The sequence below is a fragment of the Macaca thibetana genome, chromosome 4 (assembly GCF_024542745.1).
Source record: "Macaca thibetana thibetana isolate TM-01 chromosome 4, ASM2454274v1, whole genome shotgun sequence".
Classification (NCBI taxonomy): Eukaryota; Metazoa; Chordata; class Mammalia; order Primates; family Cercopithecidae; genus Macaca; species Macaca thibetana.
Window position 1 is genome coordinate 108,644,152 of NC_065581.1, and position 18,997 is coordinate 108,663,148.

At 41.2% G+C, this 18,997-nt stretch overlaps 2 protein-coding genes across 2 annotated transcripts in view; both read left to right on the top strand.

Moving 5' to 3' along the window:
* Positions 1 to 18,997, top strand: part of TFB1M (transcription factor B1, mitochondrial) — a 695,218-nt gene that overhangs the window by 495,419 nt on the left and 180,802 nt on the right. The window lies entirely within an intron of this gene.
* NOX3 (NADPH oxidase 3) overlaps positions 1 to 18,997 on the top strand; it is a 60,426-nt gene that overhangs the window by 8,790 nt on the left and 32,639 nt on the right. The window contains exons 5-9 of the mRNA XM_050786789.1: positions 3,331 to 3,476; positions 6,622 to 6,803; positions 10,218 to 10,347; positions 15,500 to 15,592; positions 17,419 to 17,672. Coding sequence (XP_050642746.1) covers positions 3,331 to 3,476; positions 6,622 to 6,803; positions 10,218 to 10,347; positions 15,500 to 15,592; positions 17,419 to 17,672 — 805 coding nt within the window. The remainder of the gene's footprint in view (positions 1 to 3,330; positions 3,477 to 6,621; positions 6,804 to 10,217; positions 10,348 to 15,499; positions 15,593 to 17,418; positions 17,673 to 18,997) is intronic.

The window sequence follows — 18,997 nt, forward strand, 5'->3', positions numbered from 1 at the left end:
TCATGCCATTGCACTCCAGCCTGGGTGACAGAGTAAGACTCTGTCTCAACAACAACAAAAATAAGTTATAAAATATTAAAAACTTATCTTGCCTTCTATTTCTGACTATCACATATGGATTATGCAATGGTAAACATATCAGTTAACTTGGTCCGAAACTCAGTCTGTAGCTCTGTAAATTGTGAACAGCTTCACACCCTGTCTGGAGTGTACTAGTCTGTGGAGAGAGAATTAAAGAAAGCTAGGAGGAGAGGAGGAGTAAGGGTCAAGGGGCAGAATATAAAAGAAGCATTCACGCCAACCTACAATGAGGACTCCAAATGTTGTTATCAGTCAGAAGCCTTAGAAACGGTTGGACTCTAGATTAAAGACACCAGGTAAACCATTCAGTTTTATCTCAGCCCGTAGAAAAAAAGCTAGTTTTCAATTAAAAATCAGGTATGATAATTGCTCATTAGTCAAATGAAGCAATACAGCTTAATAGTCAAAAGATGGAGCACTGAGTCATGCAAACCACTAAACCACTTTCATCACTAATGAGCAACACATTCCTTAACTCTTTGGATACTGGTCTGTGAAATGAGAAGAAGGCTGATACCTGAGGAGGTTTAAATCAGATAATACGCCTATAGCATTTATAACAGTGTCTGTTGTATAGTAAACATTCAATGTGTTTGCTATGAAGCGTACTACCTGCTTTTTAAAGACTTTGAGATAGTTATCAGAAAACAGCATTTAGGAATACTGGACAATGTTTGTGTTCAATTTAGCAAATAGTTTCCGTTTTGCATGTAACATATTGGAAGGGACTCCTGCTAGATAAGCCTTTCCAGCTTTGTGGATGCTGAGGCTAAACAAGGCTGCCCCTTCATCGACATGCCGTATATGTTGACAAAGCACCCTGGGAGGAAATAGAGTACCTCATGGGTGCTAACCTCTCTGAAGCCACAAGGAGGCAGTAAACATCATGATGCAGAAACAGTGTCACATGCTTTGCCTTCTTGGGTGAGCCTCAACCTGAGGTATATTTGACTTGATTTTCAACTTAAAGGCTAAAGAAAAAATGTGCAATATACACTTATATATATATAATTGTTATATATGATATATATATATGTGTGTGTGTGTGTGTGTATATATATATCAACAGAGAAAGCATTACTCCAACAAGGTTGTGTCTATAGATTGATTTTCTGACCCTTTCTTTACCCCTTCTACCTTTCTGTAATCTCATTGTCACTAAGCAAATAATTGTCAAATGCGAACTGGTACTGAGGTTTCAAGGATGAATAAAGTCCATCCTTGAGGAGTGAAAGTTCATCAGGGGGTGCAGGGATAAACAGATACTGCAACAGTAATATCTGAGAAATGCTATGGTCATACTATCATTTGTGCTGGTGAAATTGAAGAATGTGTGATAGAAGTCAACTTTTGAAGTGAGCTGTAAGGCGTGAGTAGAACATTTTGCAAATCAGAAAAGGGAGTGATAGCAGGAACTCAGGTGACAAAGAAAAGAGGTTGCATAGAAGACAGCATTTCTAAATAAATCTGCTCCTAGGACCACAGGGACCAAAATGACACCAATATTCTCAGAAGTTCCTGCTGTTTCTTTTTCCCCATCACATTTTCTTCCATACCTCAACCCACAAGGTACAGCCATGGAGGATCCCGTAACTCATTCACAACTTGTATAGACTGTATGATAGTCATAGGCCGTGCTACTCCTCACTGTGGGTGCAGAAGAAAAGAAGATATCAACTGGGAAATTATCTATACCCTGGGCAGTGAAGCCTCATTTCACACATGAATCTGATCCCAATGGCAGTTATCAACTGGCCACCCAGCAGGAGTTTCATTTGCAGGAAAAGCATCAGTATGTCGTTGCCTAGCTGTGACTGCTGGCTTCCCAACAGATTTGGAAAGAGCAGCATCAGACACAGAATCCTCAGGCCAGACGATGCTGTGTTCTTAAGCTTGTTCTCTTCATTTAGAATTTAGACACCACCAAGTCCCAGAATTAGAAAGCTCCATTTACTTCTTAAGAATATACAGAAGGTATGTTTAGTTCCATAAATACTGGCTTATTTCAATCCACCAGGAATAACACATGCAAATGTATGTGTGAATGTGTATGTGCAGGGGTATATATACATATAGAGTAGTCCCTCCTCGTCTGCAGGGGATACATTCCAAGACCCACAGCGGATGCCTGAAACAGTGGATAGTACTGACCCCGACTGCCATCCATCGGAACATGTTCCTTTTCATGTCTTCCACCCACTAATGTAATGCCTTTTTCATCCTAAATAAGCACTTATCATGCACTGTGGCTGTAACTTTTGCAGTCTGAGGTGTGACAGCGAAACTAGCACAAGTGTCTTTTTTCTTCACAATTTCAGATAAAAGATTTGTTCTTACCATAGATCTTAGCAATTTCCACATACAGTTTTTTTCCTTTCCTTATTAAGTAGAGAACTTTCACCTTTTCACTTAAAGGAAGGACTTGATCGTTTCTCTTTGGCATAGCTGAATTGCCAGCATCACTACTTTTGCACTTTGGGGCCATTTTTAAGCAAAATAAGGATGACTTGCACACAAACACTGGGATACCGTGACAGTTGGTCTGATAACCAAGAGGGCTACTGGATATGCTGGACAAAGGGATGATTCACATCCCAGGTAGGACAGAGCGGGATGGCATGAGATTTCATCATACTACTCAGAATGGCATGCAATGTAAAACACAAATTGCTTACTCCTGGAATTTTCCGTTCAATATTTTCTGATTGTGGTTGACCTCGGGTAACTTAAACTGGGGAAAGTGAAACTTTAGACTGGGGGGACTACTGTATACTAAAATGTGTAAAGGAATAAACAGAAAACAAAAGGGAACAAAAACAATATATCTCCTGGTATCTATCATTTGTGTCATATACATACATATCAGCATGTATAATGTACAGTATTCTAGAATAATGCTTTCCGATTTCTTAAGAAGTTATATATAATTATTTCTTTTAGAATTATATTGTATATAATTATGCTGAGATATCATAACATTTATTCCATTTCCATGATAACTATACACTTTATGATTAACTGAGATTTACTTCATTAATATAATTTAAATAAATGTGGAGATTTTTGTACAATATCTTTGGAAGTATTCAATCCACTCCACTCAAAGCACTGTGAAAGATGTATAAATAAATCACTTTTCCTTGGAGATTACAAAAACCAGAACAGAGAAACTTGAGCACAGAGACACAGTATTTTTTAGTAACTAGGGAGGAAGCCACAGGGTACATGTTTGGTGTCGTCTCGTCCTAGCCATCCATGTCGTGGCGCATTTCTTCAACCTGGAACGCTATCGCTGGAGCCAGTCCAAGGAGGCCCAGGGACTTCTGGCTGCACTTTCCAAGTTGGGTAACACCCCTAATGAGAGCTACCTCAACCCTATCCGGACCTTCCCCATGGTGAGTTCCTGCCTGCTAACGAGCTTCTCCCCTGAAAACTCCATCCTTTTCCAATCCTCTAATCAGGAATGCTATATTGAAAAGCTTTTAATAAAAGGGCTGGAGAGTGAAAATTTACATGGAATTTGTTCTTAATTTCACATTTTCTAAAAAGTTATTTTTTTAATCATTAATGTTGCTGGGAAGTTATGAGCAAGGAGAAAAAGATATGTCACCTAATTAATTTTTATACACACACACACACACACACACACACACACTAGAAATGCAGTAACCTGTTAAATTCCTAATATTTTAAAATTTAACATTTTAAAAGCAGTCCATGATTAGATATTTTTTCACTGATGTTAGACTCATAAAGAATGTGAAGTGCCATCTAAACCCAGAAATTATAAATTGGATGTCTTCATTTTCAATCTGCAGATTGTTTTCCGGATCTCTTCTCCAAATCCCTCATACATTGGCACATATGTGAATAGCTGCTTTGCCAAATCAGATACTGGGCAAAGCAGCTAATTTCATAATGAGACCTGCATGGCCAGTGACATCATTAATGCTAATTACCTGTGTGCACAGAGTGTCAGCAGCTATGGGGAACAAAAAGAAAACCAAAAATGTAGGCACAGCAATCTGTGTTCCAAGATTAAGACAGTCGTCTCCCTTAATTCACCCCTACCTCTTTCTTTGTGGTTGGTCTCAATTTTTTTCCCATGTACCACCACATTGGCATATGTGTGCAGCATGTTGACCAGACTAAAAAGATCTCTATTGCCCAAGAAAAGCCCTAAGGCAATACACTTTAGCAATGAAAATCCCTCCATTCTTATCCAGGCCATCTCTTTAAGTGACCGTTTCCCCCATGCAGCCTTATTTAAAGAACAAAAATTCAAAATCTGGTTTTGGGACACTTGTTCCATGTCATGTCCCCTAATTAGCGTAGGGTGATTTTCAGTATCAGGCCATTGATCAGGTTTAGTTGAGCTACATTTTCTTTTATTTTTTTTCTTATTTTATTTATTTTTTTTTTTTTTTATTTTTTTTATTTTTTGAGACGGAATCTCGCTCTGTCGCCCAGGCTAGAGTGCAGTGGCACAATCTCAGCTCACTGCAAGCTCCACCTCCCAGGTTCACGCCATTCTCCTGCCTCAGCCTCCCGAGTAGCTGAGACTACAGGCGCCCGCTGCCACGCCCAACTAATTTTTGTATTTTTAGTAGAGAGGTTTAATTGTGTTAGCCAGGATGGTCTTGATCTCGTGACCTCATGATTGCCCGCCTTAGCCTCCCAAAGTGCTGGATTACAGGCGTAAGCCACCGTGCCCAGCCTGAGCTACATTTTCTTAGCTGACAGCTATTGGAAGCAAAAATTTCACACCTGCAAATCAGAACTACAGCTGCCCTAAGCGAGTGAGAATGCCTTTATGTCAGTCCATTGAATCACAGCATTTGTCTGGGCACCTACCGAGGTTACTGTTTTTCCCCACTAAGATGCTGGAAAATCCATTGCTACACACACTCAAGAATAAATCTCAACATTTTGCATAGTCTATGTAATAAATAGTATTTATTAAAAATAATTTTCAAGCGATATGATTATGTATTTTAATAGCAAAATAATTAAACTACCACCTATACAGTAATTTCAAAATTTTAGAAGCAATATACTGTGTAAGTACTAATTAAGCTCAGGAAACCCTCTAATTTAGGGTATTTGGAGGGAGATGAGTATCAATAACATAGAGTGTACATTATAGAATATTTTTAGAGATGCAGTGGGATTGTTTTGGAGGATACATTGCAACTCTAACCAGTCTATAAATGTGTTGCAAGAACAGAGATATGGTGATTTGCCTTAATAGGCAAGGAAGAATGATGTGAAATTAGCACATCGTATGATGTAAATGGATTTCTAAAATGCCTGAATGTACTTGAAAAGAAAATATTTTAAATGTTTGAGATATATCCCCTTCAATTTTATTTCCACTCTTTGCTCTATGAAGAAAAAATAAACAATGAAGAAATCCCTGTCCAAATTACCTCCAGATCTCAAAGCAGCCCAAATTAATGAGATTTTACTGACAAAAGATATGGTGAGTTTATTGAGCTCGTGGCCGTCTCAGCGATAGTAACACAATGTATGAATACTAATGACTTGGCAAGAATATGGGAAATTCACAATAAAAACAAACTGCTGCGTGATGCATATTCCAAAAGGCTATTTAACTGTCCCTTGCACTCACAGGTCAGAATTCTGGTCGTTTAGCAGTGTTCACCAGATAAGAATAGCTGTACCTTTATTGATCACCTAGGATTTACCAAGCCTTATTCCAGGCCCCCCGAGATGGCGTGAAAGAAATGCAAGTCATGGTCTTTCCAATTAAGAAGCAAGAGCAAGGAATAACTACCAGGGGAACTGAGTGTGCAGCTGCTTTATTAGGAACGCCCCAAGGGACCTCTCAGAAAAAGTGTTTATTAATGTTAAAATGCAATTAAGCATGGTGATCCACATAGTTATTTTAAAGACTAAAAACTTGAAACTCAGATTTATTTTGCAATATTTTATTTTAAAATGCTCTTTTCATGCTGCCCTCATTTCAATTCAACATAATCACTTTGTTTTTTTATTTTTTTTTTATTTTTTCCCATTTTGTCATTGTTGTTGTTGCTTTAAAGACAGGGTCTCACTCTGTCTCCCAGGCTGGAGTGCAGAGGCAGCATCATGGCTCACTGCAGCCTCGAACTCCTGGGATCAAGTGATCGTCCCATCTCAGCCTACTGAGTAGCTGGGACTATAGGCTCAAGCCACCATGCCCAGCTTTTTGAGGGAGGGATGGCGGGGAGGGGTTTCCAGTATAATAACTTTGATGTGAAATGATTTATACAAATTTAAAAAATGTGATAGATGAAATGGTATTTTATGAAATTTTAGCAAAGCAAGTAGCCACCGTAAGCTGGTGGGAAGGGGGAGGAAGAGGAAGCTCCTTCTTGAGTTGCGCCTGCATCCTCATTGAGGCTAACATGCTTCTGCGTGAAACACTGTGAATGGCTCCCTGCTTGAAATCTCAAGTACTGGTCCTAAAAGTGAAGAAAAAAAAAAAAAAAGTGCCAGGATATTTATTGTCACGGTGTTCTTTTTTTTTTTTTTTAGAACACAACCACTGAATTGCTAAGGACAATAGCGGGCGTCACCGGCCTGGTGATCTCTCTGGCTTTAGTCTTGATCATGACCTCATCAACCGAGTTCATCAGACAGGCCTCCTATGAGTTGTTCTGGTGCACACACCATGTTTTCATCGTCTTCTTTCTCAGCCTGGCCATCCATGGGATGGGGTAAGTCCACACTGTGCTCCTCTGCAAGGATTTTATCTCTGAGAGTCCCAAAATAATCTTAGAAAGTCTTTTAGATGAAGGATCCCAGCATGCAGTGACTAAAGGACTTGTACAATGTGTGAAAAGCACATTGACTGTGGCAAACGCTTTTTCAGTAACACTGAAAATAAGCTAATAGATGGTGAAGTATTATATTCATTTTTCCTCACTGACTCTGTTAGTGAGTCTTGGCATGTTTATAAAATTCAGGAACTCTAATGAATGCAGGATGACAGTAGATCTATGTTTCATTCAGCACCTGTTCTGCAATCCAATTTATGTGGGATTACTCAGGATATATATTTTTGACACCAAGATTTCACTTCTGCTTAACCAAAACCATCAACTAGGAAACCTGGTGTTCAGGCAGGGACAATGTGTGGCATGGGCAGTCTGGTGCGGGGTCCAGATCCAGCTCTGAGACCAGTTATCAGAGTGAGCCCTTCAGGTCCTCTGGGCCTCAGTTTCCCCATTTGACCTCTAGGATTCCATTTTGCTCAGACATCCCATAAAACACTGCTCTGGCATTCAATACCCACCTGATACGGTTCATCTCTTCATCAGGAAGCTAGCATAGCCCCTGATGTGTTCAAAATCCCTTAAATATAATGTTTTTCAATCCTTTAAATATTAATAAATGGCCCTGGACTAATGAATCAATTGCTGTCTGTGAACTAGCTTGTCCCTTTTAATTATTTCAAAAACTGATTGCCATTTTTTCCATGTTACAATTTTCAAAGCACATTCATATGCATGATCAACTCAACTGCCACAACAGTCCTGTCACGTAGAGAAGGTGCTGTTGTCCCCATTTCATAAAAAGGAAAAAGGTGTTCTCAGGGTTAAGTGATGCCTTCAAGGTCCCATGATGAATAAACAACAGAGTCAGATCTAGGACACCAGTCTTTAGACCATCAAACCTTTACTCTGATTTAGCAAGCCCTGGCAGAACAAGTCTTCCATTTTATGAATTAAACCTTCCTCAACACCAGTAAGAATGCGGCCAGCAATGTTGCTAATGCCCTTTTTGGCTTGCCAGCAGCAACTCCTCTGCTCCTCCACAGCACAATACCCTCTTCCGCCCCTCATTCTCCCACCATTGCCACTGCTGAGTGCAGAGGGTCCTGTCCCGGAGGTGGCCTCCCTCTCTGCACGGACCTGGAAGAGCAAGTGCATAGCTGCAGAGTAGCATGGCCTAGGAAGTCACACATGCCTTGGTGACTCTGGGTCCCATGTAGAGCCCACGGACAATGCTTTGGGATTTGTCCCTCTGCAAGTCAATGACCCCTCCAGTCTCCCTCCTCACCCTTCATGCTCCTGTCTTCTCAGCCCCCTACTTCTGGAAGGGGGTCGCAGTTCTGCCGCCGCCACTGCCTGTACCTAAGACTTCTCCCATTGTCCCTCAGCTGGCGGACAGAAACACATTCTCCAAGGAAGAAGTGCCCCTGAGGGTGCATTTTACCCTAAAAGACTGCCTGTGCCTCTGCCGAGCCTTAGCAACCGGGTCAGTCCACGTTCACACGTCCTCTAGTGCCTGGCTAGAGGCTTCCCATTTTCTTTCACCTAGAACTCTCCGGGATTGGCTCTTCTGAATGTGGAAATCTCACCATTCCTTTTTGTACTTGGGGTGGGCAAGGTGGATGGTGTGTAGTCCTAGTGTGTTCCAACTCAGAGATTGTCAGTTCCCCCGCTTCCTACTGCTAATTCCGCTCACGACGCTGGGGTTGTGACCCCTCAGCGTATTTATGAGGCTACCTATAACCCAGGGGAGTCTAGAAGCCCTCTTCACAGACACCATGTGCTTACCCCACTAAACATACAACCCCCACATCCACACCCTGGTGCACTGTAGAAGCGCAAGAGAATTTCAATGGGCAGTGTTTCGTTGGAGATATTTTTGATATCCAAATAACATCTCATAAGATGAAATTTTTTAGTCATTTTAACCTAGTTGAAAAGCTTATTTTAGGATAAGGGCCTCATTTAATCTTCTCAGCGTGAAGTATTCTACAGCTACTGTTTACAGCAAAAGCAATTTGCAAATTCTACACAAAGTGCCAAGTGAAAGTAGGATTATTGGAATGTGTTAAGGCCCACTAATCTTCCTATTATGGGATGGCATAGATGAAGCCATTTCAAAAGTTTAAAATTTTTAAAAGATACAGCGTTTGTGGAATAAGATGAGGCTTCTTTTAGACACTACGGGGAATGCTGCCTACAGCCTGAGAATGAAAGTGTTAAATGTCTGTAATCCTTCCTCTGACTCTCACTTACTATTCACCCTGCCTATGTCTGGGCGTCATTTGTACATTGGAGATTTACAGAGAGTTTTTCTCATCGAACTCAGAGGGATGTTATCAAGTTTGGATGGCTTCCATGAAACAGATTGGGACAAAGCCAAGATGTCAGTTCTAGCTGACACAAGGCTGTTTCCAAGGGCGTATTACTGCTCCCTCCTCCCATGCCCTGTGATATAACAGGGTCCACACCACTCCACAGGCTGTCCAGGACATAAGTCTGTGTGATGCTAAGGTTTCTCAGTCTAGAGTACCATGATTCTCAAAACAGATCAATGCCTTTTATTCACAAACACCTAGGAACCAAACAATTTCCAGATTCCCTGACCTTGGGAAAGTCTTGGGCTTTGCTGTCTGTGCACCAAGGAAGAACCCTAGGAGCTTGTACCAAAGCGACTTGTCAAAGGCCAGTCAGGAGTGCACTCATGGCAAATAAAATATAGAAGGATTATAGGACTCTTTGTCCAGTGCTCTATTCATTAAGACTGCCTTCTTTTTCCATTCCTAATGTAGCAATACCACCTTGAAGACACACTCCATTGTGACCTATTCTGACCGAGTCAGACGCTGGCTTGCTGGTGGTCACTAGGGGAAAAAATACCATTATTCTGGGCACTTCTTTTGACTTCTTCACCGGAAGACTTCTAAGCACTCCGAAACAACCCAACGAGGGTAGAAGTTAAATAAATCTGCAAAAGAACCAAATAGTGCAAAGTTAGCCAATTAGCCCAAATCAGCAATCAGGACAAGATGAAACCTAATTAAATTCAACAGTCTACAAAAGGATATGTTCAAACAATTTCCCTTCATTATGAATTCTCTAATATAGACACTTTCAATTTAACACAGGATACCACAGAGGGGCACTTCTTTTCTGGGATCTTCAAAGTTACTCGAAGCTTCTTAAATGCTTATTTTGAAAGAAACTGGGGGAAATGAATGACAGCCTGAGTTTCAAGAACTGGAAGTGATATTTCCAAGCTCACTGTAGAATGTATATCTGTGGGATAACAAGACTGCTCAAAATCAGTCTGACGTTTTGGTTTTCTGTTTTGTTTTGCTTTTCTTAATTAACAAGTCGGATTGTTCGAGGCCAAACCCAGGACAGCCTCTCTCTGCACAACATCACCTTCTGTAGAGACCGCTATGCAGAATGGCAGACAGTGGCCCAATGCCCCGTGCCTCAATTTTCTGGCAAGGAACCCTCGGTAAGAATGAACCCAGGAGCTTTTAAAAATAAATGTCCCCGCAGTTAAAATATAGAGCTTTTATAGGCTTGGAAAAAAGAAAGCACATTTCCCCACTAGACAAAGCCAACTCTTTATTAAGTGTGCTAATGGAGAAATCAAGTTACAGATAATTTTTAAAGAGGTTTACTGCCAAAAGCACTATGTTCAGCTTTGAAATGTATTCTTCTACTTACCTTTAAATACTAGTGTCTGATATTGTGGGAATTCATAACAGCACACTGATGTCCCTGGAGGGGTCAGCCTTGGGCCACACCACCCTTCTCTGTGCTCCCGCATCCTTGGCCACCTGTCCTCTGCATAACTGCCCCTGCTCCCAGTCCGAGAATTACCAGCACTGCCGCTCAAACCTAGATCCATGAACAGCCAAATGAGGCTCAGGCCTTCTTTATAAGCTTGCCTTCTTCCTTTCGACAAATTTGGGGATCAAAAACTTAGGGTGTCAAATGCATTTACTTCTTGCTCTAATTAAGCTCCTGTAACTGAAAAAATGATGACGTTAGCCAAGAAGATACTTAATTAATTTGTGTAGATGACAATGTCCACAGATCTGAAAAGTCAGATTTCCTGGGTAGGTGGTAACCATTACAGTTGGTAGCGTAGGTAAAGAGAAATAATATTGCTATCTGGCCTCCTCTGGTATCTTAGAACAGTGCAAATCTTTGGGACAACCAAGTGATGCTTGAAAGAAAATAAATGCAGCTGGCAGATAAAAAGTAGGAGGAAATAAGTGTCCAAAAATATGTAACTTAAAACATGGAATAACAGGGTATAATATATATAATTGATGAAGATTTGGGAAATTAAGTCATCAACATATGAAGAATATAAGTGATTGCATTGTTTAAAAAAAAAAAACCTCAAATATATTAAATTAAGCACTGGATTTTAAGGGTGAAAGTACTAGGAGGAAGGTTTTAAACCAAGAGAACCGGAATAGATGTGCCCATTAGACTGTGGTTCTTTTAATGGCCAGTATAGATTGTCTCTGTCTTAAACTCAACTCTCAGTAGCCACTATCCAACCTGCATATTAATGAGGAACATGAATACCTCTCTAAAATTTTCAGCTACAGCGTCTCCATAAAAAAATCAATACTCCCCCATACCTCATGAATACAGACCAGGACCTGCTCCCAGCAGCATCTGCTGGCATTAATTATCATTAAGAGGGGGCCTTACTCGTCTCCCTCTAACTCTCCCCTGCTCCACTTCCTTGCACACCCAAACTCAGGGTGTCACTCTCTCCCATTGTTTGTAATGGATCCTGAGTCAAAGCGTGTGTGGGCTATGCAATTACCGCTTGGCTGAACCGTACGATATTCTCTCTGATGTCTTATAGACACTGAATCCGAAAGGCATCCCAAGGACAAGGAAGGGTTCCTGCGCTTCACTGCACCACACCTACTCGGTCTCTGCAAAGCTCCATTTCTCCTTCCTTGCCTCTCTTAACTCAAGGCGTTTTCACGGTGCTCTGATCAATAGAATATGTATCATTTCTCCTTCAGTGGTGCACTGTTCCCAATGTTAGGACAGAGAATGCTTTGTACCTCACCTCGTATAAACGGAACTGATTAAAGAAACCAACTATACCCGGCAGTCCCCCCTCCCCTGCTTGTCTCAGTCTCCCTTTCCAGCCCAAATGCACTGAGGCATACAGGACTCCAGATTCCTGGTTTGCTTCTGATGCAATCCAGTCTCAAAAGATGCCTGGTCGTCCTAGGCCAAAGAAGCACTTTATGTCATTTAACTACAGCATCAACTAATCGTAACCACAAGGTTGACACTTTGTAATTACTAGGGAAGGCTGTGAGTGGTAAAGGAGAAAGCCCTGACCGAGGTAGAGTCAATTCAGCGAACTTTCACTGAGTGCCTAAGTGTATTGCTTGGCAATGCACTAGACAGGATTCAGAGACGTGGGACCTGCCCCAGGAGAGCTGATTGTCTAGAAAAAGAGGCTATTCATAAACACACACATAAAATAAAATCAAAGCCAGCATGTTCTTATTTTCTGGTAGGAATGAAAAACCAGGAGTGAAAGCGAAGGAAACAAGTTTCATTATTGCGGCTTTTGAATCAACATTGTTTTATTTCTATCATAAAATACTCACTGTAGCGTGACTTTTTGAGTATTTTTTGGAGAAGAAGAAAATAAATCCAAGAAGCCACGAAATATTTTAGCATTAAGGAAATTTAGATACTAAATAGTTCTTCCCCATTATTTAATGGCTGAGGAAATGGAGGTCCAAGCAGTTTCAGTGTCTTACCTATGGTCACAAAAGGCATTCTCAGTAAAGCCACATCAAAGAATCAGAGCCCTTAACTCTGTGGCCGTGAACTTTCTCCTCCACACCCCACAGCATTCACTGTAAATCTCCAGCTTCCATAACCCCCATTTTGTCAGCACTCCGCTGCCAGCTACAAGTACATAGCCCCAACATTCTATTTATCTCTGTGAATAAAGCCATACTGTTTAACAGCTTGGAGGGAACTTAAATCATAATCTTCTCCAGCTAGTTCCCATTTTACAAAACAGGAAATTGTGAACATAATAAATCCCAAGATGTGCCTAGTGGCACAGAATGAGGGGTGGTGGCCCCAAGGACAGAATCAGGTCTTCAGACACCCAGCCCAGCATCTACCTTGGCACACATCCCTCTTGCTCTGAATCAAGGCCTCCTTGTCTTGATTTACTCTTGTCTGTCCCTGGTATCACTGCAAGGACAGTTCCCTAATATTCATCCCTGGCCATCTCTCCCTCAGGCCCTGACTTCCAGGGGCTCCAGGCACAACACAGGTAACCACGCTGGCTACCTCCTCTTGGAGCAAGGGATATACTCAGGTTGAGATGGAGTCAGGGATTAATAGCTTACATTCTCCTACCTGAACCATGGAAAGAAAAATAATCCATTACATTTTATCACCGTGGAAAATATCAGAGACCATGTCTGATTTGACATCACCAAAATGAAGTGTGTGATGCCCCCAAACTCTCTAAAATGGGTGGGGAAGATTATTTGTAAAAAAATATATGAAGACTGTGAGTGTCTTTGCAAATATCTCTTTTAGCCCACATAGAAAGAACTGCCAGTTCTTGCTCTCACTTCTGTAAACATCCAAAGCAGTTCTCAAAAAGCTTTCTGGTTCATTCAAGCTTAAGAGACCTAAGGATTCCTTTGCTTGGCCCAACCCCATGCTTCCCAGGGACGCTTCCTAGTTTCCCTTACTCTGATCATCTTCACCACGTCATCCACAGCATAGGGGGACAAAAGGCTTATTCTCTTTGCTATTCCGATCACATTGCTGGGCCTCACTGAGGCAGAAAAAATAAGTGGGTCAAATTACCTTGTGTTGTCCCCATCGATCTAGCTTTTATGAGGCCAAGAGTCCCCCAGGAGAAAAAAAAAAAAAAAAAAAAAAAAAGCAGAGATGGTTGATGTCGTTGAGAAGAGGGACCACGCAAAGAGACCCAGAAATCAACAAAAAGAAATAGACAAAATGAGAAAGTGGTGACTCAAAGGAAGTAAAAATAATGCTAAAACGCTTGTGACCCACCAACAGAAGAAACGGAGCCAGACAACTGGTCAGGGAGCACTGAGCAACGGGTCAGTCGGTGAGGGGTGGTGAATGTCTGAGTTCCAAAGACGAGGCATCCTTCCTGCCTCCCTAGATACTATTCAAGGAGTAAGGGGGTGGATTTAGAAAACCTAGGAGGAAGTGTAGGGACACATGAAAAGGCTTGAGTTCTAGCCCTGGCTCTCTCTGGTCCACTTTGGACTCTCCAGGCAACTCAGAATATCAGGATTTTCCTTCTTTTAATTCTAGAAGAATTAGAGGGTATTGAATGTTCCCAATACAAAGAAATAATCAGTGTTCGAGATGATGAATAGAGTAATATACCCTGACCTTATCATGATACATTATGTGTTTCAAAACATCACTATGTACCTCGTGAATATATACAATTATTATTTGACCATTTAAAATAATAAAAATTATAAAAAGAAAAAAAAGAATTAGAGTAGATTTCCAAGACCGTTCAATATCCTAAAATTCAATGAGTTCATGAGTTTCTAATGTTTTGGAAAACAAGCCTCAGTATCAATTTCAGGGCAGGACGGAAAGGACCACGATAATATGGCAATGCACGTGGGAGGTAGCCTGAGATCCTGGAAAGAACTCAGGCTGGGTAGTCAGGCGTATCTGAGTTCACATCTCTACCAGACACCTTCTTCCCTTTATGACCTTGGACAATTTGGTTGATCTGACTGAGTCTTAATTCCGTCTTCTGTAAAATCAAGACAATACACATGCCTCATGGGATTGTTCAGTACAAATAGAACTCTTCAAAATTTGTAACTTCCCATCCCTTCCCTTTTACTGAGGAAGACACCTTATGTTGTACAGAGCACCTGATACAATAGCCTGCTGGTAAATTGATCATCAGTAACGCACATTATACTCACCAAAGGTTCACATAGCATCTGATTTAAAAAGGACATTTTCACCATCACAATTCTCTAGACAATTATTGAGCCTTTTGCTGTGATTAGATAAACTTAAATTTAAGGTGTCAGGAAACTAACTTTATATTTTACTCTATATAACTCTGTGTGTGTGTGTGTGTGTGTGTGTGTATTTCTATGTTTATTCAGGCAGACCCTCTAGTTGTGATGCATTCTTGGCCCAAAAAATTACTATTTGAGATTTTAAAATGCAATTTCTTGTGTCCTGTGTTGGGTGAGTAATGTAGCTTTGACTTTGGCTTGAGTTTGGGAGCATTTATGACCCTATCATATGTAACATAAACATCAATCTGCTTTTTTATTTTTTTGCAAATTCAATTATTTCTAATTACATAAAGGCATCATTGATCAAGTAAGCATAAAAACCAATATAGAAGAATTTAATCTCTTAAATAAGCTTGTAGACTTCAAGAAATAATTGAATGTTATAGTATATAATACAAGGAGACATCTTTGTTGTTGATAACTGGCCCAAAGTTAAAGGAAAAATGTCTAAACCCCGTCACGTTTTATATTGATTTGGTTCAAATTGAAAATATTTGGATTCTATTTTCATTCCTTTTTCTCTCTCTCTGCTACTCTCCGCAGGCTTGGAAATGGATTTTAGGCCCTGTAGTCTTGTATGCATGTGAAAGAATAATTAGGTTCTGGCGATTTCAACAAGAAGTTGTCATTACCAAGGTATGCATGTAGCTTTATGTCTGAATAAAAGCCTGAGTGTAGATGAAAATTTTTTATTAGCCCAAGTTTTTAATTTGCCATTTTTATTGCAGAACTGTCTGTAATTTAGAGGCTCATCTTCTGTTCTAATAATTGCTTGTATCCTGAGCGTCTTTTAGTGTGACTAATTTTGCTGAAGACAGGCATCAGGGCTCTAGACGGTACACGGAATTCTGATAAAGGTTTATTGTACAGCACTGGAATGATCCGCTTTTTCTTTATTTTGGTTTCTCTCTAGGGTGAAATGCAAGGGGAGTGAGTGTGCTTTACATGGGTCATAGTGACTTGAAGGATAATCACTTCCTTCACCAAGTAAAGACACAAATTTTGCAAACAAATAACATTTTCAAATCTATACACTCTCGCTGGGGACTACCAAGCAGAGGAAGGGGAAACAGTCACCATAAGGTTCAGAGCAAAAGGGACCACTGTGGGGAAGAAAAATGGAGAGGAAGGATGAAGACAGAGTTCTACCCTCATGAGCGGCATGCTCCTGGTAGCATTTTTCAGGCTTGCTCCCCATTCTCGCATCTCTACATCCTCACAATGTTTACCTCTTGCTGGAGGAAGCTGGGAAGGGATAGACCAAGACCAAAAAAATGCATGCCTAGGAGAGTGAAAAGGTGCCAAATACTCTCCCCTAGTTTTTGAAATGTCCAAGAAGAAATTCTCCATTAGCCAAGCCTATCCCACTTTGCCAATACAATTTTAACAGAATCCTGTATCTCTGTAGCCACCTTCATGAAAGCAGATGTATAGAAATTGCTTCCTGTTTCTGCTTTAAGCTGTTTCTATGTTGCTGTTTTTAAGTTAAGCACCAAAGGATGTCAGGCTGTATCAAAAGCCAGACTGTAAAACTTCTGGAAACCTACTCGAGCTGTTACTAGGGAGACCATTTAACCGCAGTGTCAGAACAGATACCAGTAGGGAGAGGGAAAACTTAGAACCAATGATTAAAGTGCTGTGAAATTCTCTTTTGAATGGAAAAATACTGTCACAGTATCTAGATGCTAGATTTTGTTCCCTTATACCTCTTGTCACAAAAGAAGATGGGAGGGCCTGGAGAGATTTTTCAGGAAACAAGATAGAAATCTAAGAAGGGAAATTAGCTCTTTCCCTCTGATAAGCAGCAAGTCATAAAACTTTTATAAACACTACTAGAAACCTTGCGCAATGCTTCCCTACATCTAAAACTCACAGTGGAGTCAGGACATGGGATAAGACTCAACTAAAAAGAAAAGAGTTTGAAGGTAGACTCAACTAAAACAAGAAAAGAGTTTGAAGTGAGTTTGAAGATCCTTTTTCACTAAGCCTGAAGAAATAAGAGGGTTAATTCACAGGACATTGAGACAAGATGCAGATCATTGGAAAAGCTAACAAAATGTTCCTAGATGTCAAAAACCCAGAGCTAATATGGTGACTATTTTAATAACCCTAAGAATAATAATATGCAAGCTTCTACTCTCTTGGGTCTGGTTGACTGTGCTGTGGAAAGCCTGGCCATTTGACACATGGACTCTAGGCCATGTCCGTGCTGGGCACCAATTGCACCTGGGTACAGCTGTTTCGAACACCGCCCTCTGTAGCAGAGGAGCATCATTCTTGCTGGAGTTGCAAACACAGATGTGAAAGTGGTGGCAAATATCGTTGGGAGCTAATAGCAGATGGGATATATAAATTACACCTGAAACAAGCTCATCTAAAACTGTGAACACCTTTGATGGAATGAAAGGTGTTTCTTTATTATTTTGAGGACAAAGGCAATCCACTCTCTTGCTCTCACGTAGGTGGTAAGCCACCCCTCCGGAGTCCTGGAACTTCACATGAAAAAGCGTGGCTTTAAAATGGCGCCAGGGCAGTACATCTTGGTGCAGTGCTCGGCCATATCCTCGCTGGAGTGGCACCCCTTCACCCTTACCTCTGCCCCCCAGGAAGACTTCTTCAGCGTGCACATCCGGGCAGCGGGAGACTGGACGGCAGCGCTACTGGAGGCCTTTGGGGCAGAGGGACGGGCCCTCCAGGAGCCCTGGAGACTGCCAAGGTTTGTGCCCATCTCTCTCATGTATAAATCGCAATATTATAGAAAGTAAGGTATCTTAATGCATCAACATGCCACCAGATTCAGCAATATCTTTATTAGATGGTGAGTTTGAGCCCATGTTCTAAATTTGAGAATGTATATAAAAAGTATAACTTTGTAGACTTCTAGGAGACATACATCTATTTCTGTAAAAAAAAAAAAAAAAAAGAAGAACAGAAAAAAATAACTGATGTTCAGCCAAGAGAGGGTGATCCAGGAAGGGGCTTTCTCTCCCAGCTCCTAAAGCATCACCTGGTTACTTCTATGTAGCCTGCAATGAGTCAGACAACTCTAGGCATTTTTTTCTATCACAGTCTGAGTTTTTTTAATTATATTTGTAAAGTCGGGTCTTCATAACAAGGATGCTATGTTTCTGTGTCCTCTTCTTATAAAGACCCTAGTCATATTGGATATAAGGGCCCATACCACTCCTGCATGGCCTCATCTGAGCTTTATTCATTATGTCTGCAATCCCATTTCTAAATAAGGTCATGTTCTAAGTACTGAGGTTAGGACTTTAACATGTCAATGGGGGACACAACTCAACCCACACCATCACTCTATTCAGAAAAGCCTGGGCTCACGCCTGTTATCCCAGCACTTTGGGAGGCCGAGGCGGGCAGATTACTTGAGGTCAGGAGTTTGAGACCAGCCTGGCCAACCTGACGAAACCCCACCTCTACTAAAAATACAAAAATTAGCCAGGTGTGGTGTCACGTGCCTGTAATCTCAGCTATTTGGGTGGCTGAGGCAGGAGAATTGCTTGAACCTGGGAGGCAGAGGTTGCAGTGAGCCGAGATCACGCCACTGCACTCCAGCCTGGGCGATAGAGTCAGACCTTGTCTCAAAAAAAGAAGGAGGAGGAGGAGGAGTGGGGGGAGGAGGAGGAGGAGGAGGAGAAGGAGGAGGAAAGATAAAGCAAAAGCGTGGGCACATGACAGAATTGCCAATGTAAATGACCACTCCTTGGCTCTGTTCAGTAAACAATGGCTTCAGGTCACTTCCCACTCTTCACGCAGGATTACCCAAAAGCTTACAAAGCACACATTTGGGGCTCTGGAATAACAGGGACACCAAAAAAATGATGAGAAAAACATTTTTGGAAGAATTTCATATTTGAAAAGAAGCATCAAGAGATTCCTACTTCTGCCATCCCTGGAGGGTATCAGGAACTACCAAGAAGCAGCCACTGCCGTGAGCACTTCGGTAGGGAGCTCGGTAGAGACACTTCGAACGGAAGTTCCTGAGGACAGGACATTGTCTTTCCTCCTCGGAATCTCCGGTGC